Source organism: Danio aesculapii, chromosome 20, assembly GCF_903798145.1.
Source record: "Danio aesculapii chromosome 20, fDanAes4.1, whole genome shotgun sequence".
In the NCBI taxonomy this organism is placed as follows: domain Eukaryota; kingdom Metazoa; phylum Chordata; class Actinopteri; order Cypriniformes; family Danionidae; genus Danio; species Danio aesculapii.
This window is the reverse complement of record NC_079454.1, coordinates 39048147-39072911: the sequence shown is the minus strand read 5'-3', so window position 1 is coordinate 39072911 and position 24765 is coordinate 39048147. Positions and strand designations below refer to the sequence as shown.

The 24765-nt window shown below is 35.2% G+C and overlaps 1 protein-coding gene across 1 annotated transcript in view; it reads right to left on the bottom strand.

Moving 5' to 3' along the window:
- galnt14 (UDP-N-acetyl-alpha-D-galactosamine:polypeptide N-acetylgalactosaminyltransferase 14 (GalNAc-T14)) overlaps positions 1-24765 on the bottom strand; it is a 115262-nt gene that overhangs the window by 39304 nt on the left and 51193 nt on the right. Inside the window, exons 5-10 of the mRNA XM_056481125.1 lie at positions 24511-24576; positions 17321-17442; positions 14414-14501; positions 14046-14130; positions 6735-6838; positions 1105-1231 (exon numbers count right to left, since the gene is read on the bottom strand). Coding sequence (XP_056337100.1) covers positions 1105-1231; positions 6735-6838; positions 14046-14130; positions 14414-14501; positions 17321-17442; positions 24511-24576 — 592 coding nt within the window. The remainder of the gene's footprint in view (positions 1-1104; positions 1232-6734; positions 6839-14045; positions 14131-14413; positions 14502-17320; positions 17443-24510; positions 24577-24765) is intronic.

Sequence of the window (24765 nt, the reverse complement as noted above, 5' to 3'; positions counted from 1 at the left end):
GCTGTCTTGTAGTGGACAGAAGGCCAAAACTGAGCAAATTTTTTTTGATGAAAATGTATTAGTGTGGACATAGTCATAGTCTGATTCACTTTGGTCTGGACCAAATATTATGTGTTTTTTGTGATGATATTGAATGTATTTGTGTTGCCTGTTTTCTGTGATATGTGTAATGTGAACGCTGCTGTAGCTGTGTGGTGAAGCCAAAGATAAATTTCCACTTGTGGAAAATAAAGTAAAGTAAAGAAAAGTGAAGTGAAGTGAAGTGAAGTGAAGTGAAGTAAAGTAAAAAAAAAGAAAATGATTCATTTAGCTCTGCTTGACTTAGCTTTCACATTGGTGTCTTTTTTTATGTTTTAATACCAAACTTTAATATATAAGTGCATATTTTTCACAGAACTTAACATTGTGAACACTTGATTGGATTATAAATGTTTTAAATCACATTAAATTTGTGCACTAAAAACTAGACTCCAAATGATTTTGCTGCTTGTTCAAACTACTTCTTTAAAATGAGCTGGGACAATTAAAATCTTCAATCCACCTAAATTTGTTAAGTTAACTTAATCGATTTGCATTTTTGGGGGATTAACTTTGCTAACGGATGTAAAAGTACATCGTTTTAAGGGGTGTCTAGTAAGGTCTGCTAATGTCTTCTTCAGCAATTATTCATTAGCGCCTCTGAACTATATGAGGAAACAGATTTTGTTGACTGAGCACACTGCATAGCAATTCAGATTCAGAGAGAATGTTGTGCTAGGCCCTTAATATTTCATACAGTTTCATGCTGAGGTTTTTCCCCAGAGGCGAAACGTGATAAAAGCAAACAAATTTTACACAGCAGATTTTCTTCTAGGCAGAAGTTGGAGCATTATCTCTATCTTTGGCAAGAAAAACCCAACAAATAACACAGAAAAATATTCAACAGAGATAACAAAAAACTGATTAAAATATTCTGATTTACAGGTTAGCATCCCCCAAGGACGAAACAAGGTCTTCTGATGTTGATAAAGAAATGTTACATTCTTTATCAGCAGGAATATTTTAACAAAAAAACATGTATAGATATGACTTAATACAAATATGCACACTTTTCAAGACTCTTACTTTATGTAGGTGTTGGCATTGCCCTCTGGGAAGATGTAAGGATGTTTCTTGCGGAAAACGTGGCCGACCCTGCTACAGGGGATAATTTCCAGGCTTCCTCCACACATCCATACTCTGAACGAGATTTCTACAAACACAAAACCAGTAAACACCAATCACAGTGTGTTAGATTCAGAAATAATAATAATAATAATAAAAATATATATAATAATAATAATAATAATTATTATTATTATTATTATTATTGATATTATTATTATTATTATATATCCAACACTTCATTTCATGGTCTCCAAATAATAAGTATAAACTCACAATACAGTAACTGATTAACCTTTAAAATGAAGGCCTGTTCTGAGTTCTGAGTTTAATTAACTATGTTTTTGTTGAACCCCAAGTATTCATCCAGTTTTTTTTTAATTGCAAAATGTTTATTGACAAAGTGTTTAATCGAAAAATGTATTTATTAGCAGACAATTCCACCAATTAGAGAAAAAACTCACTCTGATACACCAAAAATTATGTACTTGATTTCGTCACCATACTTATTATTAATATATATTTTTTTGCTATTTGAAATAAATAGTTTCTAAAACTTGAATAGCTGTGTATTTAACTGTTTGGTTTGGAAGACTTAAATGGGGAAAGATAATGGACAAATTACTTCCAGAACCAGCACAGCTGAAGAAGTGGACAGGTACTTATGAACTCTATTAACTTTGCAAGGTTAATTCTTCTAACTCTAATCCAACAGTCTAGAAAAACTCTAATAACAGGAGTTAATTTACACATATTGCAAAGTGACTTTTATATAGGGCTGGGCTGATAAAAACGCTATTGGTATTTATTGACTAAACACCATTGTCAATAACGATAAAAAAGGTTGTTTTGAAGCGCTCTAGATTTAGTAAAATATGCCTTTCAAACCACGCGCCTTGGAAGGAATGCCAATAAGCTTATGTTTTTTTTCTAATCGAGGCGCAGGGCTTGTGTGTGCTAACAGGCAGCAACGCGCACATTGTGCACAAGCGGCGCACATGATGCACTCGCATTTTCAGGCGCACCTAGTTGATTGCCACGAGCGCACCACGATTCATGTAACTGGAACCAAGCTGCTTTACACGTTGCATAGAATATACACATTTCAGTAATAATGGCAGACTAATTACCTCAGAAAAAACACAGAGCACCCAAACACTGCAGCGGTTTTTGATTTTCTACATAAATAAAACGTGTATCGGAACAGCAGCAATGGTTCAACGCATTAAAAATGGTGAAGGAATCCACGCGCCGTGCACTTTTCTCGAGCTTTTAGATGCGATATGTGAACGGACTCTGGTTGGGTTGCGTCATCGCTAGCTCAGGTCAGAGTGAAAATGAGTGCCGTGACAAGCAGCAGTGAAGAGATTGTAAATTTAAAAAAAGAATGCAAGGATGTTGCCAGTTGCTTTTCTTGTGCATCCCAGCCACTAGCTCCCCATCTGAAAGATTTTTTTAGCACAGGGGTAATATACTCATTCAACTTCACAATTTGTTCAGTATGTATTTGAATAATGATGGTTGGTTCCTTTACTTGAATGCTCAGATTTGATTATCAGAATTTGTTTTGCTTACAGAGTTTGAGGTTTACTGTATCATTATTGACATCTTACAGATGTTGATCTACCTTAAAGTTTGCTTTGATTGTTCAGTGTTTACACTTTACCATTGCGTACACTTTGTAGCATTTTATTTATCAAGTTTTAGAGTCTCTTTAACACTTACGTTTATTTTATTAGATATAATTTTTGTTTTGTTTTTAACTATTAAAACTATATGTCGTAGTAATGTTGGTAAATTAGAATAAAGTGGTTAAATAAATAAATAAAAAATACTAATATACCTAAATGGATTGTAAAAATATATTAAATAATTTTTGATACCAAATGATATGATAACATTATGTCGTGATAATTTTTTTTTTATTGCTGTATCACCCAGCCCTACTTTTATAGTCAACAGAACCATAAAAATATCCCACATTTCTATCATTATCAATGTTGAAACTGCTTAACATTAAATTTTTAAACTTCTTTTTTTATCAGGATGTTTTGATGAATAAATGAAATACAAATAGTTGGTCTTTGCTGGGCACTTTTGATCATTTGAACGTGCTCTTGATGAATGCAAGTACTAATTTCTTTCAAGAAATAAACCCTACAGACTCTGCATTGATTAATGACTCTCCTGACACAGCACACAGCAGAAGCGTACAATATGTAGAGTAAAATAACTTGCTGACATGTGTATATGTGATTTACAGTAGCGCTCCAGGATACAGCTCCACTCTAACAGCAAGAATTAGATCATACGGCTGAAATCTCCTGTCTAAATATGCCATTGCCCAATGCTCATTTGCAATTATGAGCACAGCAGCCTACTCGAGTCTCAATAAACCAGGCCTGCAACAGCTCAAGTCTAATTCCTCCATACTGTATATGCATGGTTAATGATGGTTTAAAACTGCCATCCAATTTCCCACAATGCATTGCTATTAAGCATTTTATAAAGTACAAAGATAAGTTCAACAAAGTGTTATTCTACTTCAAATGTCATTTCTCTTTGTGATAAGACAACCCATAGTCTAAATTTATGATTTATAATGCCATTTCAAAATAGAACGATCCTTGTCCATACTGGGATTCCCAATGTGTTTCAGTAGGGAGCTCAATTCACACTACACAACCAAAAATACACATGCAAGAAGTTAAAAGCTCTCTGTGATAAATGTCCTAATCAGAAACTTGGATCTTTTTTCATATAATGTGGGAATGTGGAAAAGTACAAACATTTTGGGATGAGGTGTGTGTTATCTTAACTAAAATTATTGAATATCCTGCTTTGAATCCTTCTATATTATTACTGAATAATGAGTCTACGTTGAATCTTACCAAGCTACAAAAAGCTGTTTGGATGGCTGGCTTAACTTCTGCTAAAAAACTATTAGCACAACATTGACTTCCTCCACATAACTACAAGGGGTTAGTACAACTTCAGAACATAATAATGTTGGAATTGGCAACGTGGTGGCGCAGTAGGTAGGGCTGTCGCCTCACAGCAAGAAGGTCGCTGGTTCGAGCCTCGGCTGGGTCAGTTGGCGTTTCTGTGTGGAGTTTGCATGTTCTCCCTGTGTTCGCGTGGGTTTCCTCCGGGTGCTCCGGTTTCCCCCAAAGTCCAGATACATGCGGTACAGGTAAATTGGGTGGGCTAAATTGTCCGTAGTGTATAAGTGTGAATAAGTGTGTATGGATGTTTCCCAGTGATGGGTTGCAGCTGGAAGGGCTTCCGCTGCGTAAAACATGTGCTGGATAAGTTGGCGGTTCATTCTGCTATGGTAACCCTGAATTAATAAAGGGACTAGGCCAAAAAGAAAATGAATGAATGAATGCTAATGTTGCAGCGCGAGTGAACTTGGTACAAATGTGTACATTAAAGATCTGGATTACAATATGTTTATTACACAAAGCAATTATCAGGACCCAGAATGATTGCCTTACTTTGTATAATTCTATTGATCTTATTCTTGATACTGTACTTTTGTTTTTTTGTTTTTCTGTTAACTTCTACTCAATGGACACCCCAGTTTAAAGATACTGCAGGGGAGGGGGTGGGGGTAGATGAATTGATATATGTCATTATGTTGTTATTTCAGCCTGTATGCTTTGTTAATAATAAAATATACATTTATTCATTCATTCATTTATTTTATTTTCGGATAGTCCCTTTATTAATCAGGGGTCGCCACAGCGGAATGAACCGCCAACTTATCCAGCATATGTTTTACGCAGTGGATGCCCTTCCAGCTGAAACACATCAATGGGAAACACCCATACACTCTCATTCACGCACATCCGCTATAGACAATTTAGTTTACCCAATTCACCTATACCGCATGTCTTTGGACTTGTGGGGGAAACCGGAGCACCCAGGGGAAACCCAGGCGAACACAGGGAGAAAATGCGTACTCCACACAGAAATGCCAACTGACCCAGCCAGGGCTTGAACCAGCGACCTTCTTGCTGTGAGGCGACAGCGCTACCAACTGCGCCATCATGCTGCCATAAAATAGAAAAAGCAAAAAAAAAGCTAAAAGAAGCTATAAATAAAGTGCAAAAACTGCAGCCTATATAACAATTATTAGACAAAACACAAATTACATTATATTCCTATAAATTATTATTAAATTGCATTAATAAAAAAGTGACATTTAGGTTGGCAGCAAATTCTTTGTTACCTATTTATAACTGAACAAGAAGAGAGCAGTCATGCAATTGCTCTCAGACAGAGTATAACTATTTTTATATATTTATATCGCATAAGTTTGCAGCCTTTTTGATCAGCTAATCACAACTTTTCAAATTGATTGTGATTCAATTTTGCTGAATTTTTGTTCAGCCCTAACGAAAACAGACCAAAGTTAAGGCCTGTTCACACCAAAGATAATGATAAAGGCAGTAATGTAAAAGGCAATGTAAAACAGCAGAGTTCAGACCACAGCTATAATGATACAAATGTAAAGAAACTATATAGTTGGGATCACTTTCAGAAAGATTTATTTCCCATCTAGTAAATGGTAAAACACTAACTGTCAGAATCCATTGAAAAACACCTGTAAAAATGATCCCAAAATTTAAACACTACAGTACAGACAAGATTGTGTAGATACATATTGCTTAATGTTAAGCCAAAAATTATATAAAGATAATAAATATCTTGGAAACAATTGGTTATGCCATGGGAAATAACGATAAAAAAAAAAAAACATGAAAGCACACTGAGGACATTTTCTGCAAGCCAGGCTTGCCAATTGTCTAAAAATATGTCTAAAAAAAGTACCTCAGGTCTGTGCTAGTTCTGGTGTTGTGTATTGTCTTCTTTGAAAATGTTGGGGAAAATAATTTGTATAGTTTTTTTTTTTAGCATTCACTAAATACCAACCCAGGCTCATTCTGATTATGTACTCCTGTATAAATTCCTGGAGAGTGCCAAATACGGCCCAAGAGGTATGTTTTTTTGTAGTTATTGTTTTTGCGAATCCACCAGAGACCGATATGTACACTTTTTGAGATCTCACATTTCGGCTGCTGTCGACTGACTGACCAGTCAGCTGATCCACCGCCCTCCTTTCCTAAATCCAACTGATAGTGTTTTCAAAAGTACCAACTGACCAGCACCCACCCACTTCCCTAAACCCAACCGACAGTGTTATCAAAAGCAATCCAGAAAAAGAAAATACATATAGGACTACGTTTTCAGAATGAGCCTATGTTGCTAAATTCACAGTTTGATTTGATCGATTGCACGTCACGAGTTGGATTTAATGGTCAGATGCGCATACAGCACACTGAGGACATCTGCTGGTCACAAGGGGGTAATGTCAAGTGACAAGCATAATCTAAAAATAAACAGATCATTATCGTTCGCCTGTGTGGACAAAAATATCTATTTATTCTTATATTTACAGTTATCGTGTTTGATGTGCCTTTAACATAGTCTGAGTTTCCTCTGTCAGTGCTGGATCAGAGAAGGAAAGTGATTGAGGTTCATGTGCTGTCAGACAGGTGCGCTCATGCATAGTAATAATAACTCACCGAAATTCTCCCCTCCCCAGATGTCCATGGCGGTGTCATATTTCCCCAAGCGATTGAACCAGGATCTGTCAATCACGAAAAGTCCTCCTGCGATGATGGGCGTTCTGAGGGTTGAAAGAGTGAAACATTAAGCTTTGACACTAAACTCTTCAATCCAGGTGACTGCGCAAAATACTGCCGTCACTCAGGATTGATGTATGAAAACATTTCTTTCAGAATGCGGGTGAAGTGAAGAGTCTTGGATCAAGTAAAGAGGATAAAAGGTCAGTGAAAAGAGGGTGTGTGGAAACACCAGTTCTTATTCTCCTGATGAAGCTCAACATGCCCTTCAAAATCAATGCACGCAAAAAGCTGCTTCAAACACTGAAGACACTGGAGAAACAGCGCTGGTTTTATCGGAAGCATACGAATTGCATCAGCCGTAATCTCTCATTGTGAAGTGGTAGGACAGATCGTTTCCTCCGCACTCCTTAAGGACCACTCTTGTACTTTCATTTCACATTCATTTCCTTTCTCGCACATCTGTTCTCATCGCTTTTTAGTAGGCAGAAACAAAGCCCAAAAGCTTTAACAATTGGGCTCGGTAAATGAGTGGAAAGTGGAAAAAGCTGGCAGGGGTTTTAAAAAAAAAGGAATGAACGTGAATACATTTTTAGTAATACAATGAAATTAATTTCTATGAGAAAGGTATGCAAGGATTAAAAGTATATAATAATCGAGTTCTGTATAGATAATACGAGTTTGAACTGACTAGTGATGTTTTACTGAGCAAACCCTACAAATTTCCTCTTATGGGAGGCTCACAGAAGAATATAAATCTTATAATACTACTTTTAGTGTCAACAAACTAACTAAAAGTAAATGCTTATTGCAAATCTTTGGGCTCTATACTGTAAAAATGCTGGGTTCCACACAATTGATTTGTGTTTTTATTAGTTTTTTTCAAATTGAGTGAATTGAACAAAGTGAATTGAACATAAAACAATTAAGTTGTGCCCCCAAATATTCAGGAATTGTTTTGTTTCAGCTCATTTTAATGAATGGCAAAATGTTTTTTTTGAGTGTGATCAAGATTATTTTTTATTTTAAATTATTTTATTTATTTTTAATTATGCTTATGCTCTTTTCTATTTTTTATGCATTTGTATTATGAAAAACTGAAATGCTTTAAGGTGTCTTATATTTTAAGCAGAAAACTTCTGTGATAGTACAAAATGTTTCTGAAGCACCAAATAAGCATATTACAAGGTTTTTGAATGATCAAGTGACTGTAAATAAATAACAGCTATTTTAGCTTTCAAGATATTTCACAATATTACCTATTTATATTCTTTTTTATAAAATAATGATAATGATTTTAAAATTAAAATTATTTACTATTCTCGTTAAGCATTAACAGTTTTTAACCCATTTTGCAGGGCAGAAGTCTGAGGGCTCTATTTTAACGATCTAGGCACAAAATCTAAAGTTCATGATGCAAAAGCATTTAGGGTGTGTCTGAATCCACTTTTAAGGTTGGAAAATCTTAGCACCCTGGCGCATGGTCTAACAGGATTGTACTTATTCTCTTAATGAGTTATGGGTGTGTTTTGAGCATAACATGCATTAAACCAATCAGAGCCTCAATTCACATTCCCTTTAAGAGCCAGTTACGTCATGCCATGGCATATTTGCTATTTACATGGTGGACTTTGTAAGTAGAAAAACTGAACGCTTCACTAGCGAGAAACAGACCATCTGCAGTGTGAGGATAAAGAACGAGCCTCCTCCTTTACTTTCTCTTTACTCCTTTACTTTTAAGGAAACGTTGTTGTACTCACTCCACTAATGACATCCAGTAGCCTACGTATTTAATTTCGTTTGTTAAGTACAAAGATGTGTTTCAAAACTATTTCTAAATTCAGTTCTATCCAAACACACTTCCAATTCTTATGCCCCATATAGTGACGCATACATCTCCAAAACCTGACAGGTGGACAAATCTAAACTTGTTTTTATTAAAACAAATATAAATATGCATATAATAAATAATACTGCTTAGAATAATAACATTATACAAATGCAAATTGTCATGAATAAACAAAAAAAAAAGCCCCCCGACATGAAGAAGGCATGGAGGTAATGGTTTTTATATTTATGTATAAAATAATAATTTTTGTAACATTTTAATCCTTTAATTCTTTTTATATGTAAAGATATTTGTGTATTGCTGTACATCCTGTGTGTATTAAGCAATTTGTAAGCGTTTGAACCCACATAGGCGCATGACTAACATGCTCTGCACTGGACTTTAGACCAGCTTTTAGTTGGCCTGTGGCGCTGTCTATTTCAGTTCTTCAAAATAGCAACGCGCCAACAATGCGCCTTAACACACCTCTACTTTAGACCAGCATGCCCATGAGTCCACAAAGTGGTGCAAATGGATTTGCTATTTAAACATCATGGCGCAAAACATAAAAATTAGGGTTGCGCTAGTCTGAAAATAGCAACAAATCATGCCAAAAACATCTTGCGCCTTATTGCGCCGTGTTTATGATAGGGCCATGAACATTGTATCAAAATAATGCTTGACTATTTTGACATGTTGCAGCTTTTATTACATATTATTTTAACACTCTACTCAGAAAATAAAGTCACAACAACATACATGCCGATATACCACCATGATACACACACAAACCAAACACACACATATACACAATGGAAAGAAATTAAGAGACCACCAATTTGCTACGAGGGTTGTCAATTTCTAATTTAAAATGTACTGTATAAGAGATATCATCAGTAGCCTACAGAATAAACCAAAAATTATCCAGACACGTAATTATAAATTGTAAATACAGAGAAACTTAGATTTTTCAAGTCATATCGCTATCTCTTCATCTGTCTCTCTCTATACAGTACAGTATATATGTCAAATTTCACATCTGAATAATACATGCACAGATACTGTATGCAAATTTTCGACAGCCAGAGAAAAAACTGTCTGTCAATCAAGGGTCATACAGTAGATGTAAGTGGTGCTGTCGCTCTCACATATCATCCTCCTCATATACACACTGCTACTTCCCATCTGTGTCCAAACACACATGCACACAACTCTTGTTTATCCCAGATCTATTCTGCATGTGTTGGCGGATGGTCTGCGAGAGACCTAGAGACCCAGGCTGCAGTGCTGCACCGGTGCACAGACGGTTCTGAGCCTCTCTCAGCCTGACTGCCTGCTTATCTGAGCTATTAACAGCCTTCATTACAGCAGAGGAACAGTGTGAATTACAACATAACAAGAGCAGACAGAGAGAGAGAGAGCATGGAGGAGGATCCTGAACACGCAGGATTTAAAGGGTGACGCTGCTTTGTTTTAACATAATCAAAACTGACTAATTAAAGAATTTTATAGCAACTCAATATTTTAATTATGATGCAATTATTAAATTCTTAACGATCAACCCTCTCAGCGGAAACCAATGCTTCAAGTGCCCCTTTCTTCCTTCAATGACAACATGAAATTAAAATCCTATTTACATTCATAATAAACGGTCTAGCTGGGAATGATTTTTAGCACGTTAATATCAAGTTTGTTTTAATCAAAATGTAGTACACTAATGCGTGCGTGCATGTGTGTTACAAAGAAATTATGTTGAAAATGATTTTAACCAAATACATTTGTATTATTATTGGGTGTCACAGTGGTGCAATGGGTAGCACGATTGCCTCACAGCAAAAAGGTCGCTGGTTCAAGCCTTGGCTGGGTCAGTTGGCGTTTCTGTGTGAAGTGTACATGTTCTCCCCGTGTTGGTGTGAGTTTCCTCCAGGTGCTCCGGTTTCCCCCACAGTCCAAAGTCATGCGTTAGGTAAATTCGGTAAGTTAAAAATTGGTCGCAGTGAATGTGTGTGAATGAGTGTGTATGGGTGTTTCCCAGTGATGGGTTGCAGCTGGAAGGGCATCCGCTGTGTAAAACGTGTGCTGGATAAGTTGGTGGTTCATTCTGCTGTGGCGACCCCAGATTAATAAAGGAACTAAGCCGAAAAGAAAATGAATGAATGAATAAATTTGTATTATTACTAAGGAAAACACAAGTTGACCTAGTAAAACTCGCCTCAGGGCATACATGTGAGTAAGCCTCCAGTTTTCTCATTCCGTGGATTTGAAACTGTGCCAATTCCCACCCATCACAACATACTGTAATAATCATCAGACTGAAAAAGCTAAAATTAATCATTACATAAGAACTGAGTCTAAAATGTACATATTATAGTGGGGTTTTGGCAGGGTATAGCTATGCAGTTTGTAAGGTGTTGTGAGTATTTTAACCTGTTGCTATCAAATGTTATAAAATTACTTTAGAAATTAAGGGATTACAATATTGAGTTACTCCTAAAAAAGTAACTAGTTGCATTACTTAGTTACTTTCTATGGTAAGTAATGTGTTACATTACTTTTGAGTTACTTTTGGGTTACTTTTTTAGCATTAGCGGTTCTAGTTTAAATGGCACCCTGGGCCAACCCCCCCCCCAACCCCCTTTATAATGTATGTATTTTTCAAAAAATATAGCAATTGATTTATATTTATTATAAATAAATACAATTATTATTAATATTATTATACAATTATTATTCTAAATAAATAACAAAAATCAATCCTAAACGTTACTGGTTAGCAATGTAGCAGCTGGAGTGATATGTCAAGATCACTTGGGAAATTTTTTGCATGAATATTAATTATGACAATTCTATAGAATACAAATTTCAAATTTCAGGGCACCCTGAGTTCGAATCCCAGCTCAAGGACATTTCCGAACCCTACTCCTCTCTCTCTCCCACTTCGCTTCCTGTCTGATTGCTGTCCTATCTAATAAAGGCAAAAAGGCCAAAAAATATATATGTATATACTTTTTTTTCCTAATGTGCGGCATGGTATGGAACGGTTCGGTTTTGCTCAGCTTGGTTTGCATTTTCACTGCAGTTTAGTAACTCTTAAAGTGGATGAGCCTATAATTACAGTTTTGTAATCTACTGCCAAGACATCATTTTGGGTCTACCCGTCCACTTCTTGATTTACCAGTAAGAACAATGTCAGGAAGTCTACTACTGAATGAATTTCAGTCTTTTTCTTGAGGTGGTCTAAAAACAGTTATCATGTGAACTTACAATATATCAGTGTATCCGGCTGAATATTTAAATATAGTGGGTTTGGTGGCTCGTGTCACAAATGCAATGACGCTGGTAGTGACAATTTTCTCAAACCAATTAGTGATCAGCAGTGTGTATACATAACGTTTTGGCAATGGTATGGCTCGCTTAGAACCTCAACCAAAGTGCTACAAAAAAAAAAACAAATACAAAAAAAACAGGTACTACTACTACTGTAGGAATGGAATGTAGTGGAAAAGCCAACAAAAAGAGCTGAACTCAACTGGGCTGTACCATGCAGAGAAAAAGCGGGGAGCTTCAGTGATTCTCTTAGGGCTGTGCGATAGCATAAAATTAATTTAAATATATTCCTATTATTTATTGATTTTACAATTAAAAAAGCACCTTACTGCTGTAGGAACATACCATATAATTATACAGTTTGAGATAGTCTATCAGTTGGAAAAAGCAAACCACTGTTGCTAATTAATATTTAATGGATGACCATTGTAATTAAGGTATAGATGATTACAGCAACATACAGGAATAGTACATTAGGTGCACAAGTCTTTAATTATTGATGCACAAACAAACCGTGATTACTGCATGAATCTATGATATATATGCGCAGTCATCAACTTTAATTATTAACTCTATCTTGTGTTCCTTTTTCATAAAAATAAAAAAGTAATAACATTGGAATATTAATATATATGTCAGTAAAAAAAGTATGGGCAGAGCGGATCAAAGTTCTGATACAGAAAAAAGGGTGTAAAAAAGGTCCACTGAACTGTTGTAAGTTTCTGAGCTCTCTCAAATGCTTGTACTATAATATTAATCTTCCGGGAACATAAACATCTCCAATATTACAAATTTAAATATTTCCCACCCAGTGCATGACCAGGGGGCCAAGACTCGTGCATTAGTAATGTGTTGTCACCATGTTTAAATGACACTGTTTCACAGATCTAATATACTGGTGCATATGCAATGTGTTTGACTGTTTATGAGTGTGTGTTTGACATAAGCTTGTATGTAAGAAACAGCTCAGCCAATATGCTGTCTGACAGCTAGCTTCACAGATCAATCCTGTCCAGATAGATAAGTGCCCATATAGAAATGCACATGTGACATACAAGACATATAGAAATTTCTGCGGTGACATTCGGATGGTAGGGTCAAAAATTGTCATTAACAACATGAAAGCATGGATCTATCCTGCCTTGTATCAGTGGTTCAGGTTGCTGGTGGTGTAATGGTATGGGGTATATTGTCCTGGCACACTTTGGGCCCATTAGTACCAATTAAGCATTGTGTCAACGCCACAGCCTAGCTGAATATTGTTGCTGACCATGTCCATCCCTTTATGACCACAGTGTACCCATCTTCTGATGGCTACTTCCAGTAGGATAACGCACCATGTCATAAAGCTTGAATCATCTCAGACTGGTTTATTGAACATGACAATGAGTTCACTGTACTCAAATGGCCTCCACAGTCACCAGATCTCAATCCAATCAGCACCTTTGGGATTTGGTGGAACGGGAGATTCACATCATGGATGTGCAGCTGACAAATCTGCAGAAACTGCGTGATGGTCAACATGGACCAAAATCTCTGAGGAATATTTCCAGTACCTTGTTGAATCTTTACCACAAAAGGACCAAGGCAGTTTTGAAGGCAAAAGGGGGTCCAACCTGGTACTAGTAAGGTGTACCTAATAAATTGGCCGGTGAGTGTATATGCAACTTGCTATAGTCAACATTTGAAGTGGATCAAAAAAGTTTTTAAAATAGTCCTAAGACATAAATGGGTGTTGTTGAATAGTTTTAGGTCAACTTTGACGAAAGGTTGTGATCCAATTCAAATGGTGACTACTGTATATTTCAAATATGTGATGCACGTTCAAATACATTAGCTATAAATTCATACTCAGGTTCATATATGGCCATCATATTTCCATACGAGTCCCATTTTACAGTACATCATTTCTAGCACCAAATGCCACCTCATGGTGCTTTTAAACGTCCCTTTAAACACTTTGTTAATAAAGTAATTTGAACTTACAGCAAACACATAAGTCTCTAAATTCTCAATAGATTCTAAACATGGTGCTCAAACCTCTGTCCTCATTTAGCAGAATGGTTATAAAGGCTCCTCTGCTTCTTTTCACCTACTTAATGGGCTCTGTAGGGTCAGCTCTCTTGGCTCGCTTTTCAGCAGATAGTTGCTCCCATTTAAAGTGTAAACTCCAGTCGAATCCTGCGGCAAGAGATGGAGCGAGGGAAAGCAGAAAGAAAGAAAGAGACAGATCAATGAAGATCCTTTTGCTCTAATTTCTTGTGCCTTAAATTTTTATAAGTCATAATTATACACTGCGACAGCGGTGATAATTAAAGTGAACTGCAGATGATAGGCTGGGCCTTTCATTGCAGCTAATTGTTAGATTTGTTTCTGGGTGACACCGCTGATTGGGGGCTGTGACCGGCAGCCCTTAATGTCAATGGTGGAACAGTGAATGAGGAATTATAATTGCTGCTTTTACCTCCTCGCAAGTCTGAGGAAGCGGCGACGTAGGCAAACGTGTCCATATTAATGATGTCAATCACGGGGCTGGCGACACAGGTCGGGTCCTGAAAAATGAAAACATTTCCAAATGAGACAAAAGAGTGCATGAGATTTGATAGAGAATGTGGACTCACTGTCTGTTCAGCTTGATTTCACAACAAAAGAGGTGGAAAATCGGCGAGCGCTGGGATTATCTGTGTTAAGAGTGAGAGAATGTGCGCTCACACACACACACACACTCGTCCAACATCATTACACCAGACACTCTGACCTCATCACTCAACCCTCTCATGCCTCACAATGCCGCCTCGCTGAAATAAAAGAGCACTTGATATGTGTCAGCAGTACTAGCTTTTCAAACTTCTCCAAATTGTTTGTGATATGGATTTTGAAAAAGAAAGATGTTGTTCTAAAACCGAGTTGTCCCTTGTAAGTTAACATCTGATTTCTGAGTACACATTTGGATAACATGTTAAAGTCACAATAAAATTTAAACCAAAAATTCTTATTGATCACACTTTATTCAAAGATACAAGTCACTATTAAAGGGACAGGTTACCCAAAAATGAAAACCCTATTATTGTCACAATCACCAGCAATCTAGCCCTTGTAGATTGCTGGAAACACTACTGTACTACATTTCATCAGGCACCTCACTCACACACCAGTTCCGCATCACGCCTGATTATCCTGTAGTATATCAAAGTGTTCTATTGTCTAGCCTTGGCTTGTTTTCTGACCTTTGCCTTATGTCTCATTTATGTTGTTTTGCCGCTTGTATTGACCTCTTTGTCTGTGACCACGACAACGATTTTGGATTTTCCTTATGATGCTGTTTGCTCCTGTTTTGACCATTGCCTGCATGACTCTGAGTTGATGAAGTTCATTTGGTCTCTCAACTCTATTGTACCCCAACTCACACGTTACATTTATCGTTTACTCATTCTTTACTTGTTACAAAAAATAAAATTGTGTTTTTGTTCTGTTTAACACAAAAGAAAATATTTGGAAAAATGTTGAAAAACTGTAACCATTGATCTCCATGATAATTGCTTTTCCTACTATGGAATTCAATGGTTACACGTTTTCAGCTTTCTTCAAAATTTACTTTAGTGTTCAAAAGGAGAATGAAACTCATAAAGGTTTGGAAGTACTTGAGGGTGAGTAAATATTCATTTTTGGGGGTGAATTATTAAGGTTTTTAGCACAATAAAGTACTAATTTGCTTCTTATTAATTGCTAGTACGGTTGTAGTTGGGTTTGCATATTGAATAGGATTACTAATGTAGAATAAATACTTTATAAGTATTAATAAACAGCCAATATCTTAGTAATAAGCAGGTAATAATCCAGTGGTTAATGGTGGAAATTGGTACATAAACTAAAGAGTCTTATTTTATAGAATATTGCAGTATTTATTACAAAGCATGCAATTTATAATGTAGATTGTGCCAATGCAACATAGATGAAGATATTAAAAACGCAATAATATAATATTTAAAACATTATAAAATTATATAATATTTAATATTTAACATAATATTTAAACATTTCAGCAAATAAGGCAGGCAGGAGAGTAGTGGTAGAATGTAGGTTTAATACAAATGTCTCTGTGGAAGTTCTGTTCGGTTTAATTCAGTTAAGTTTAATACAAATGTCTCTGTTGAAGTTCTGTTCAGTTTAATTCAGTTAACTTTAATACAAATGTCAATATAGAAGGATGATCCCTAAATCAAAGACATCTATTCTCTTCTCTGTTTTCTGTTTAGCAGGATGAGGATGAGACAATCATCCACTTATATCAGACACGTTAATAAAAGAAAAATGTTTAAAAAATGAGTAAAAAAAATAACAATTTAGTCAATTTCCATAGAAGAACATAATAATAATAATAATAATAATAATAATAATAATAATAATAAACATTTATTTTGTATAGCCCCTTTAAAAAGTTGCTTCCTCAAAGTGCTGTACAAGCAAGCAACACAATAGTGAAAAATACACACATGAATAAAACAAGTATGCCAAACAATGCATTAGAATTACAATATGTAAAAGTAATGCAAGACCATATGAAATGAATAGTCAGAATCCTAAAAGAAAATATTTTAAAAAGTCATTTAAGGGTCCCTATAAAATTTGTTTCCCTGGTGTCTACTGGGAGAGTCTTCCACAGCTTTGGAGTATAAAAGGAAAATACTCTGTCACCCCTAGAGTGAAGCTGTGTCTTGGAAAAAACTAAAAGACCACTCAATGCAGATTATATGACATGGTGTCATAAAGTCCCAGCGCAGATATTTTCTTGTTCAAAAGGCTGTTTTACTCAGATTTACTGTACATTTGTGGCCAAAACTGATGTCCAGTCTAAAAAAATTGATAGTGCCACCCTTTAATCGAACATACTGATTTTATTCATAATGTAATATAATCTTTAACGTGATAAGCGACTACATATGTTAGTGATGTAACATAACTAAAATGTTTTAGCTTGTTCATTAATAAAATGTGTCTGAACAACAGGTGTCAGCTAAATGCTGATTTGTTGTGAATAAAAATCACAATTTCATGGTTGTGAAATGAACTGTGAACAAAATAAATAAAAAATGTAACTACTGCTGGTGCATTAAATGCTTAACATATCGACAGCAGTAGTTTAGTGGAAATCTGCTGGTCAAATGTCAAATGGCAGTGCTGTTAGCATTTAAGCAGAACAAAGTGGCATGATTTTGTTGTTTGACAAGAAATGTTACATTTGCTGCCAGCTGACTCTTCTCCACTGAAAATGAATTGAAAAAAGAGACTGAAAGATTGAAAAATAGCATAGCATCCAGGTAAAATTTCTCAGCAGACTTGGAACACAACAACACTGAATGTAAAATGGTACCTCTTTGACCCTCTGCAGCAGTGGAGGCAGCCAATCTTTGTTGACCTCACAGTGACTGTCCAAAAAAGTCAGGATCTGGGCTCCTGCAGCGTCAGCCCCTCGAACACGAGAGCGAATCAATCCTGAAAAAAAAAACACAAACAAATACTGACACACAGACAGACACAAAAGCTATGAAAATTTTTGCACATTTCCAGTATTTATTAGGTGTGGGTTTGATTCAAATGTTAGTATCTGTTTAATAAAGATCTGATAACATTTCTTCCAAATTCAAAATATAGTCATTTGGAGCTTTTTCCTTTTTTACAGAAAACGACATTTGGTCAGAATCAGTTATGTTTTCTTTCACTGTAACTTAAAATCAGAGTTATTTCACTAAATACAGATTTCTCAATCAATCTGAAGTTATTACATTGGAATTGTGCTGTCCAAAAATGAATATACACACATAGTAAAACATAGCTACTTTTAGTTTTTTCATGCAAAAATATCTCTAAATAACATTCTCATTTTTAATTCATAAGAAAGTCAGCAGTTTACATTCTACAGAATTTTACAAAATATTTTCTGCAATAAATATATGGACATTTTATATACTGTATAAAATTTGCTTCTTCTTAATTGTTAGTACGGTTGTAGTTGAGTTTGCATATTGAATAGGATTACTAATGTAGATGAACATATAAAAAACGCAATAATATAATATTTAAAACATTATAAAATAATATAATAATTAATATTTAACATAATATTTAAACATTTCAGCAAATAAAGCAGGCAGGAGAGTAGTGGTAGAATGTAGGTTTAATACAATAAAAAAAAAAAAAAAAAATTTTTTGCTGCAATAAGTATATGGACATTGTATATACTGTATAAAAAATAAAGAACGTAGCCTCTGCTTTTAACAACAAAAAAGCATTTTATTCTATCTTCATGTGCTCATGTTAGATTACCCCTTAAACGCAGATAATCCAAAACACAACATTTTCACTAAAAACATAGAAAAATGCATTTTCGAGATATTACTTTTAAAAATAATTAACTTTATTATGATAAAACCTTATTTTTTACATGCGACCTGATCTACACTGATCGCTCCAGGGAGACCCAGAGGTCCCGTAACTCATTGGGGACATACACTATAGCAGTGGTCCCCAAACATTTTATCGCCACAGACCGGTCAATGCTTGATAATTTTACCGCGACCAGGGGTATACGTAGATTGCTAGGCGACCACCGTTTTCTCAGAGGATGACAAGCTGACAAAACATTGCTTTAACTCTGATACAAGTTTTATTTACAGAGAAAATTAAAAGCACTATTGGCGACGCGGTGGCGCAGTAGGTAGTGTTGTCGCCTCACAGCAAGAAGATCGCTGGTTCGAGCCTCGGCTGGGTCAGTTGGCATTTCTGTGTGGAGTTTGCATGTTCACCCCGTGTTTGCGTGGGTTTCCTCCGGGTGTTCTGATTTCCCTCGCAGTACAAAGACATGTGATACAGGTGAATTGGGTAAGCTAAATTGTCCGTAGTGTATGAGTGTGAATAAGTGTGTATGGATGTTTCCCAGAGATGGGTTGCAGCTGGAAGGGCATCTGCTGCTTAAAACATATGCTGGAATGTGTATATCCCATACAAAAGTATGAAGCTGATTGGTCAGTTATTGTCACATGACTCTCGGTAAGCTTGTAAAAGTCTGAAAAGCTGAGATGTTTTCAACTCGGAGCACCTGGAAGGCTCGAACGTATGAGCGTGTTGCTTCCAATATGCGTGCGCAAGTTGCGCGCCTCCATTGGAAATAACTAACTTGCACATGGAAAAGACGCAATATGTGAACGCCCCCCACCATCAGTTGATCTTTGCTCGATTCACCTCATTTGTTGACAAATGTGTTGCTGATCTATTCCTTGGCAGTTCATGAGACCTTCGCTATGGGACTTTTCCTCTTCGCCAAGAAACTTTTCAAAGATGTCTGTTTCTTTCTCATTTTTCTAGCTTTTGGGTTAAATTTTGATGCTCAAGTGGCCAAGATGTATCTGAGAGACTACGGTCATTTTTCAAAATAAAAACATTTTCAAAATTAGAAGATCGTTCAGTCTCGGATAATAAATAAAACAGAAATAATTGATGATTTCTTGTGTGGCCCGTTACCAATTGATCCAGGGACCATTACCAGTAACGGTTCGTGACCTGGTGGTTGGGGACCACTGCACTACAGGGCTTCCCTTACCATAACTCACCTAAAAGTTACTCTCTTAATTGATATGATACCTCATCAATGACAGCAAAAGAGTTCAAACGAAAATGGCATTTTACTCAAACACAAAACTATAAATCCATATGAACTTGAGAATTTACATTTCTATAGCTGTATATCAGCGGCACTTGAGAACTCACTGTCCATCAAAATCTGTTCAGAAGCCCATTAAACCGACAAACACTTTCATTCCAGTAATCTCACTCACACACACAAAAAAAACCTGATACGAGAAGAGCCATTTAAATCTGATTAGTTGAAAGGACAATTAAAGCCTTATGGTTATTATCGAATCAGAGCAAGACGCTTCTCCGTGAAGCTGTTAAACTGGTAGAGCCTGACTGAGGACGCATAATAATTGTAAACGTGCAAGACTCGTGCAAAGTTTCACACTGCATGGCAACTTCAGCCAATTAAAAATCCCATTTCATCCTCAATAAGGCTGTATTTTCCAGATGGGTGAGCGCAGCCTCTACAGAGCTGTTGTGTTTGTGTGTGAGTGTGTGTGTATGGGCCTCTGTGTATGCATTGGGCAGATGGAGAAGGAAAGAGAGAGCGAGAAAGACAGACAACGAAGGAGAGTGAGAGAGTAAGTGAGTGAACGGCAGAGATTACATTCACCTACAGCTAATAGAGTTAACATAGCAGAACCGCACACCCCGCTTGTAGCTCCGGGACGACAATGGGGTTTAAATGCCTTAAACCTTTTAACAATTTTCTCTTGTACAGAGTTGGCTGCACAGGGGTTTTATGCATTAATCAATGCTGTCTAAGCGACAACGTGTGACAGTGTGTAATGGAACCTCGGAGCGCTGGAATAAACAGGGAGGAGGCAGCGAGTGGATGATCATTACTAATAAGAACTTTTCAGTATAACTTTCTGCACAACATAGGTGACTGGTGCATTATTAGTGTTATTAATATCATCACACTGTAATTAGTAGTGTTTGTTCATACTTTTGTGTATGGAGCAAACCTCTAAGCTTGGGTATTGAACATTTGTATATCTAGAGACGTGACTGATTAAGTTATTTGCAGCTTATTTGGAAAAGCAGTGCTATTACTTTTCTAAGCAAATGGACTTTGCATGGCAGATGATGAAATTAGCAAATAAATCCAACAGACTAAATAAAGCAGGGACTCAAGGTTTATCAGGAGAGTAAAACATCATAGCAACAATCTGGGGACATTCAAACATTCAGAACCGATGGAGTTCTAAAGTCAAATTTAAGACTATTTAAGACCCTTTCAAGACCATTATAAATGTAATTTTAGACTCATACAGGGCTTAACACTAAGGATTTTTTCTAATGGCCCAGTTACTTCTGTAAATAGTTTTTGTATTAATGGAAGATCATGCAAAAGCATGTGTTGTTTAGTTTTCTTTCCCTGATTAGGGAATTTAATTAGAATTTGCTATAAAAATGTCTAACAGCTGTTGTGAATTGTATCTCTTTGTAATTAAAAAAACATATATAAAACAAAAAAGTTTTGAGATGTATTATTGGTGATAAAATTGTATTATATTTACAAAAAAAATTTAGTATTAGAAATTATTAGAAAGGCCCCCTTGACAATGAACAGAAATAAATACAGTTTAAGTTGAGGTTAATATATAAATATGAACAAACCTAATAAAAATATAATAAAACTATATTAACATAAAAATATAACTAAAAATAAAAAAGTAAATCATATAAAAATACTAAAAAAAGAAAGAATGAAAATGACAAAAGCACAAAAAAACACTAGACAAATTAAAAATAAAAGATTTCCAGATAACTAAAATAAGTAAACTTTAAGGTAAGAATTTTTTAAAAATAAATGTTTTTAAAAACTAAAGAAAACTAAATTTATAAAACATAATTACCAAAATGAAAAACAAAAACTTTTTCAAAATGAAATGAAGTGCAATTTGTTGCTATTTTCAAACCAGCGCAACCTTAAATTTTCATGTTTTTTTAATTCATTAAGAAAATAAGCACAACCCTGTTAGACCTTGCGCCAGGGCGCAGAGCGTATTTTTCCGCCCTTAAAAAAGCAAAAGTGAATTCGCACACATCTTTAAGGCTTTTGCGCCATGCGCTTTAGACTTAAATCGTTAAAATAGAGCCCAAATAAGTTTAAATTAAGAATAAAATGGCTAAAAATAAAAGCCACAGAATTTTTTAAATAATCAATAACAACAAAGTAAAATAATTAAACAGCTCTTCTAAATTATTAATAAATACTATAATAGTCTAAAAACTACTAAAACTCCAGTGCTCAAAACACCTTAAAAACCACACCGCAACACTCTAAACCACTCATGATATGAAAATCTAGTTATTAACGACTCAATGCATTTAGACCCAGTGACATTCAAAGCATGGCGCTAATAAACTAAATGAGAAATTTAAATCCGAATTGGACATGGAAATTTATGTAAAGCCTGACCCGCTTAATCTACCAAAAAGGTAACCAGCCATAAAGATGACTTAACCTTTCAACATCCATAATGTTGTTAAACCATGCTAATGGGATTTCATTAAACATTAAGTGGCCATTTTAACCAGAGTCAATCTCTCGGACAGCCATTCCCAACAACGGCAGACATAAAATCTGCCACAGGCTGTACAGCAGTGGCAAAATCAATATTTGCTTTAACGGTTTAAGACCAATGTTTTCAGTCAGAGGCACTCCGAAATGCTCTGCTTACAAATTGATTTTGAAATGTTTATTTATTATTTTATTTTGACTTTAAGGCGAAGCACTGCAGGTGGATATACTGGTTTTCATGTACAGCATTTTTCTTTTCTTTTCAAAAGAAAAAAAAGTAAATCAATAAAATTTTAAGAACTCAGTTAATCACATTAACAAATATGTATTGTGACTGAATAAGTGTGACTGGAAATTAGAATTATTTTTTTCAGTAACAATGTAATAACTGCACGCTATGTTATTTCTTTATTTGTCAAGCATTAATAGACATCAGTAAGCATTTTATAAACACAGCTACAAATGCTGTATTCTTGGTTCATAAGCATATATATTCGTTCTTTGTTAATGATGAATAATTTTTCATAACGAATTAAGTATTGCAATATTTACAAACCAGTTATTTAAGAGCAGATAGTGTTTTTGAGATCATTCATCATCATTAAGTTAATGATTAATAACCAATTTAAATGAACATTTATGCGTCTTATTTTTTAGTCATATAGTAAAAGTAAATCTATTTGTTAATAAATGCTTTATTAACACAAATTGCTACAATTATGTGAGCTCATCTAAAGTGAGGACTATTTAAAGTGAGGCTTTGTAAATCCCGCATAAAAAACAATTAAACCTCACTTATAGAAAACGAACAACAGAATGATACAAAAAATGGTAACACTTTAGTTTAGGTCACAATTCATGCTATTATCTACTGGCTTATTACCTGCCTATTATTAAGAAATTAACTGTTCATTAGTAGTTATAAAGTATGATCTTATTCTGCATCATTAATCCTGCCCAAAACCCTACCTAAACCCAACTTCTACCTTACTAACTATTAATAAGCAGCTAATTAGTAAATAATTAAGCTAGTAGTATTAGTTATTTGTTTGTTAATACTGTGAATCGTGACCTAAACTAAAGTACTACCAAAAAAAAAATCATAAGTTTTAACAGAGGGATTTGATCATACATAATTTGACTGACTGTATGCAAAATTTTATTAAATATTGTGTTTATTTTTCCCTCTGGCTGTAATATGGAGTAGTAGAATTATGGTGTGTCAAAAATATACCAAAACCAAAACAGGCATTTTGAACCTGGCTTCATCCACATTTTGTGCTAGAAATGCTTGCTTATTAGTGCATAATAATATATAATGTCTATTTTGCATATTGAAATTAATTCAGACAATCGGGAAAGGATTGTGATCACTGTTAGTTATTTGTTAAGTTATTTTTACCCTATTCCCCTGCAATATCTTTCCTTATATCAATGTATTTGCAAGCCGTTTGCAAAATAATCCGAGTTCCGTCACCCTCTACATTCAATATATCTGTTCATCCGAATGGAAAGATACAGATGACAGTACAAGTGCGTGGCGGAGGAACTGTATCTGCTCTGTTTTCCACCTGTGCAACTGGTGCATGTAGGGAATTGTGAAAGACTGGCCAATGTGCAGTAATCTTCTTCACAGTCTGTTCACCATCGCCCTCCCAGTAACGCACCACCTGCTGTTAAAATACTCACCAGCTCATGGGCGAAAAGCAAACAGCTGCTTTTAGAGTCTGGATGCTTTTACAAACAGGCGTGTTGCCAGCCCAAAACCAAATATTTAATTCATGGGTTTGGGTGGGGGGGCTTAGAGAGAAAGAGAGAGAGAGAGAGAGAGAGAGAGAGAGAGAGAGAGAGAGAGAGAGAGAGAGAGAGAGAGAGAGAGAGAGAGAGAGAGAGAGAGAGAGAGAGAGAGAGAGAGAGAGAGCGCAAAAACCAAAGCTCTCTGTGTTCATATATTGCTTTATTATTATTTCTTCCTCCTTACTTTTTATTATAATTAAATATTTTTTATTATGATAACAAGTATTATTTGCATTATTATTTTATTTATTTTTTCCTTTTTATCAATATGTTGTATGATATGCTTATTGTTTTTGTTATTTTTAAAATGTGCTTTATTTCATACCGTATTTGAAAAGTACATTTTACACAAGCCATTTTTGTAAATATTAGTTCTCCATCTTTAACAGACCACAACCTAACTTAATGAATCCACATACAATTTTTTTTCAATATTCTTGACATTCTTATAAAAAAACTCAATGAAAACAGATTCTCACTTTCATTAAACTCTTAACATTTTTTTTTGACAAAATTCACCCTCTATTCTTTATTTTCTTATTATGTAAATTGCCATTTTGGCTTTCCTACAACAAAATTCAGAAAGAGAGAGAGTGGCTTACCTTCTCTGTGTTTATTGCGAAGACACTTTACTTTGGGCAACTTGGTGAGAAGAAGGCAATCGTTTGCTGAAAGGAGAATAAAATACACTGTAAAAAATGAAGGCTTCAGAACATTTCATCTATGTTTTGCCAACACAAGTTAAGGTATTATTAAGTTAACTTAAGAAATTTAAGTGGATTGAATATAAAATTAAATTCATAAAAATCTCAAGAACAGTGTTGTTTTAGCTCATTTTAAATAAGTTTGAACAATCA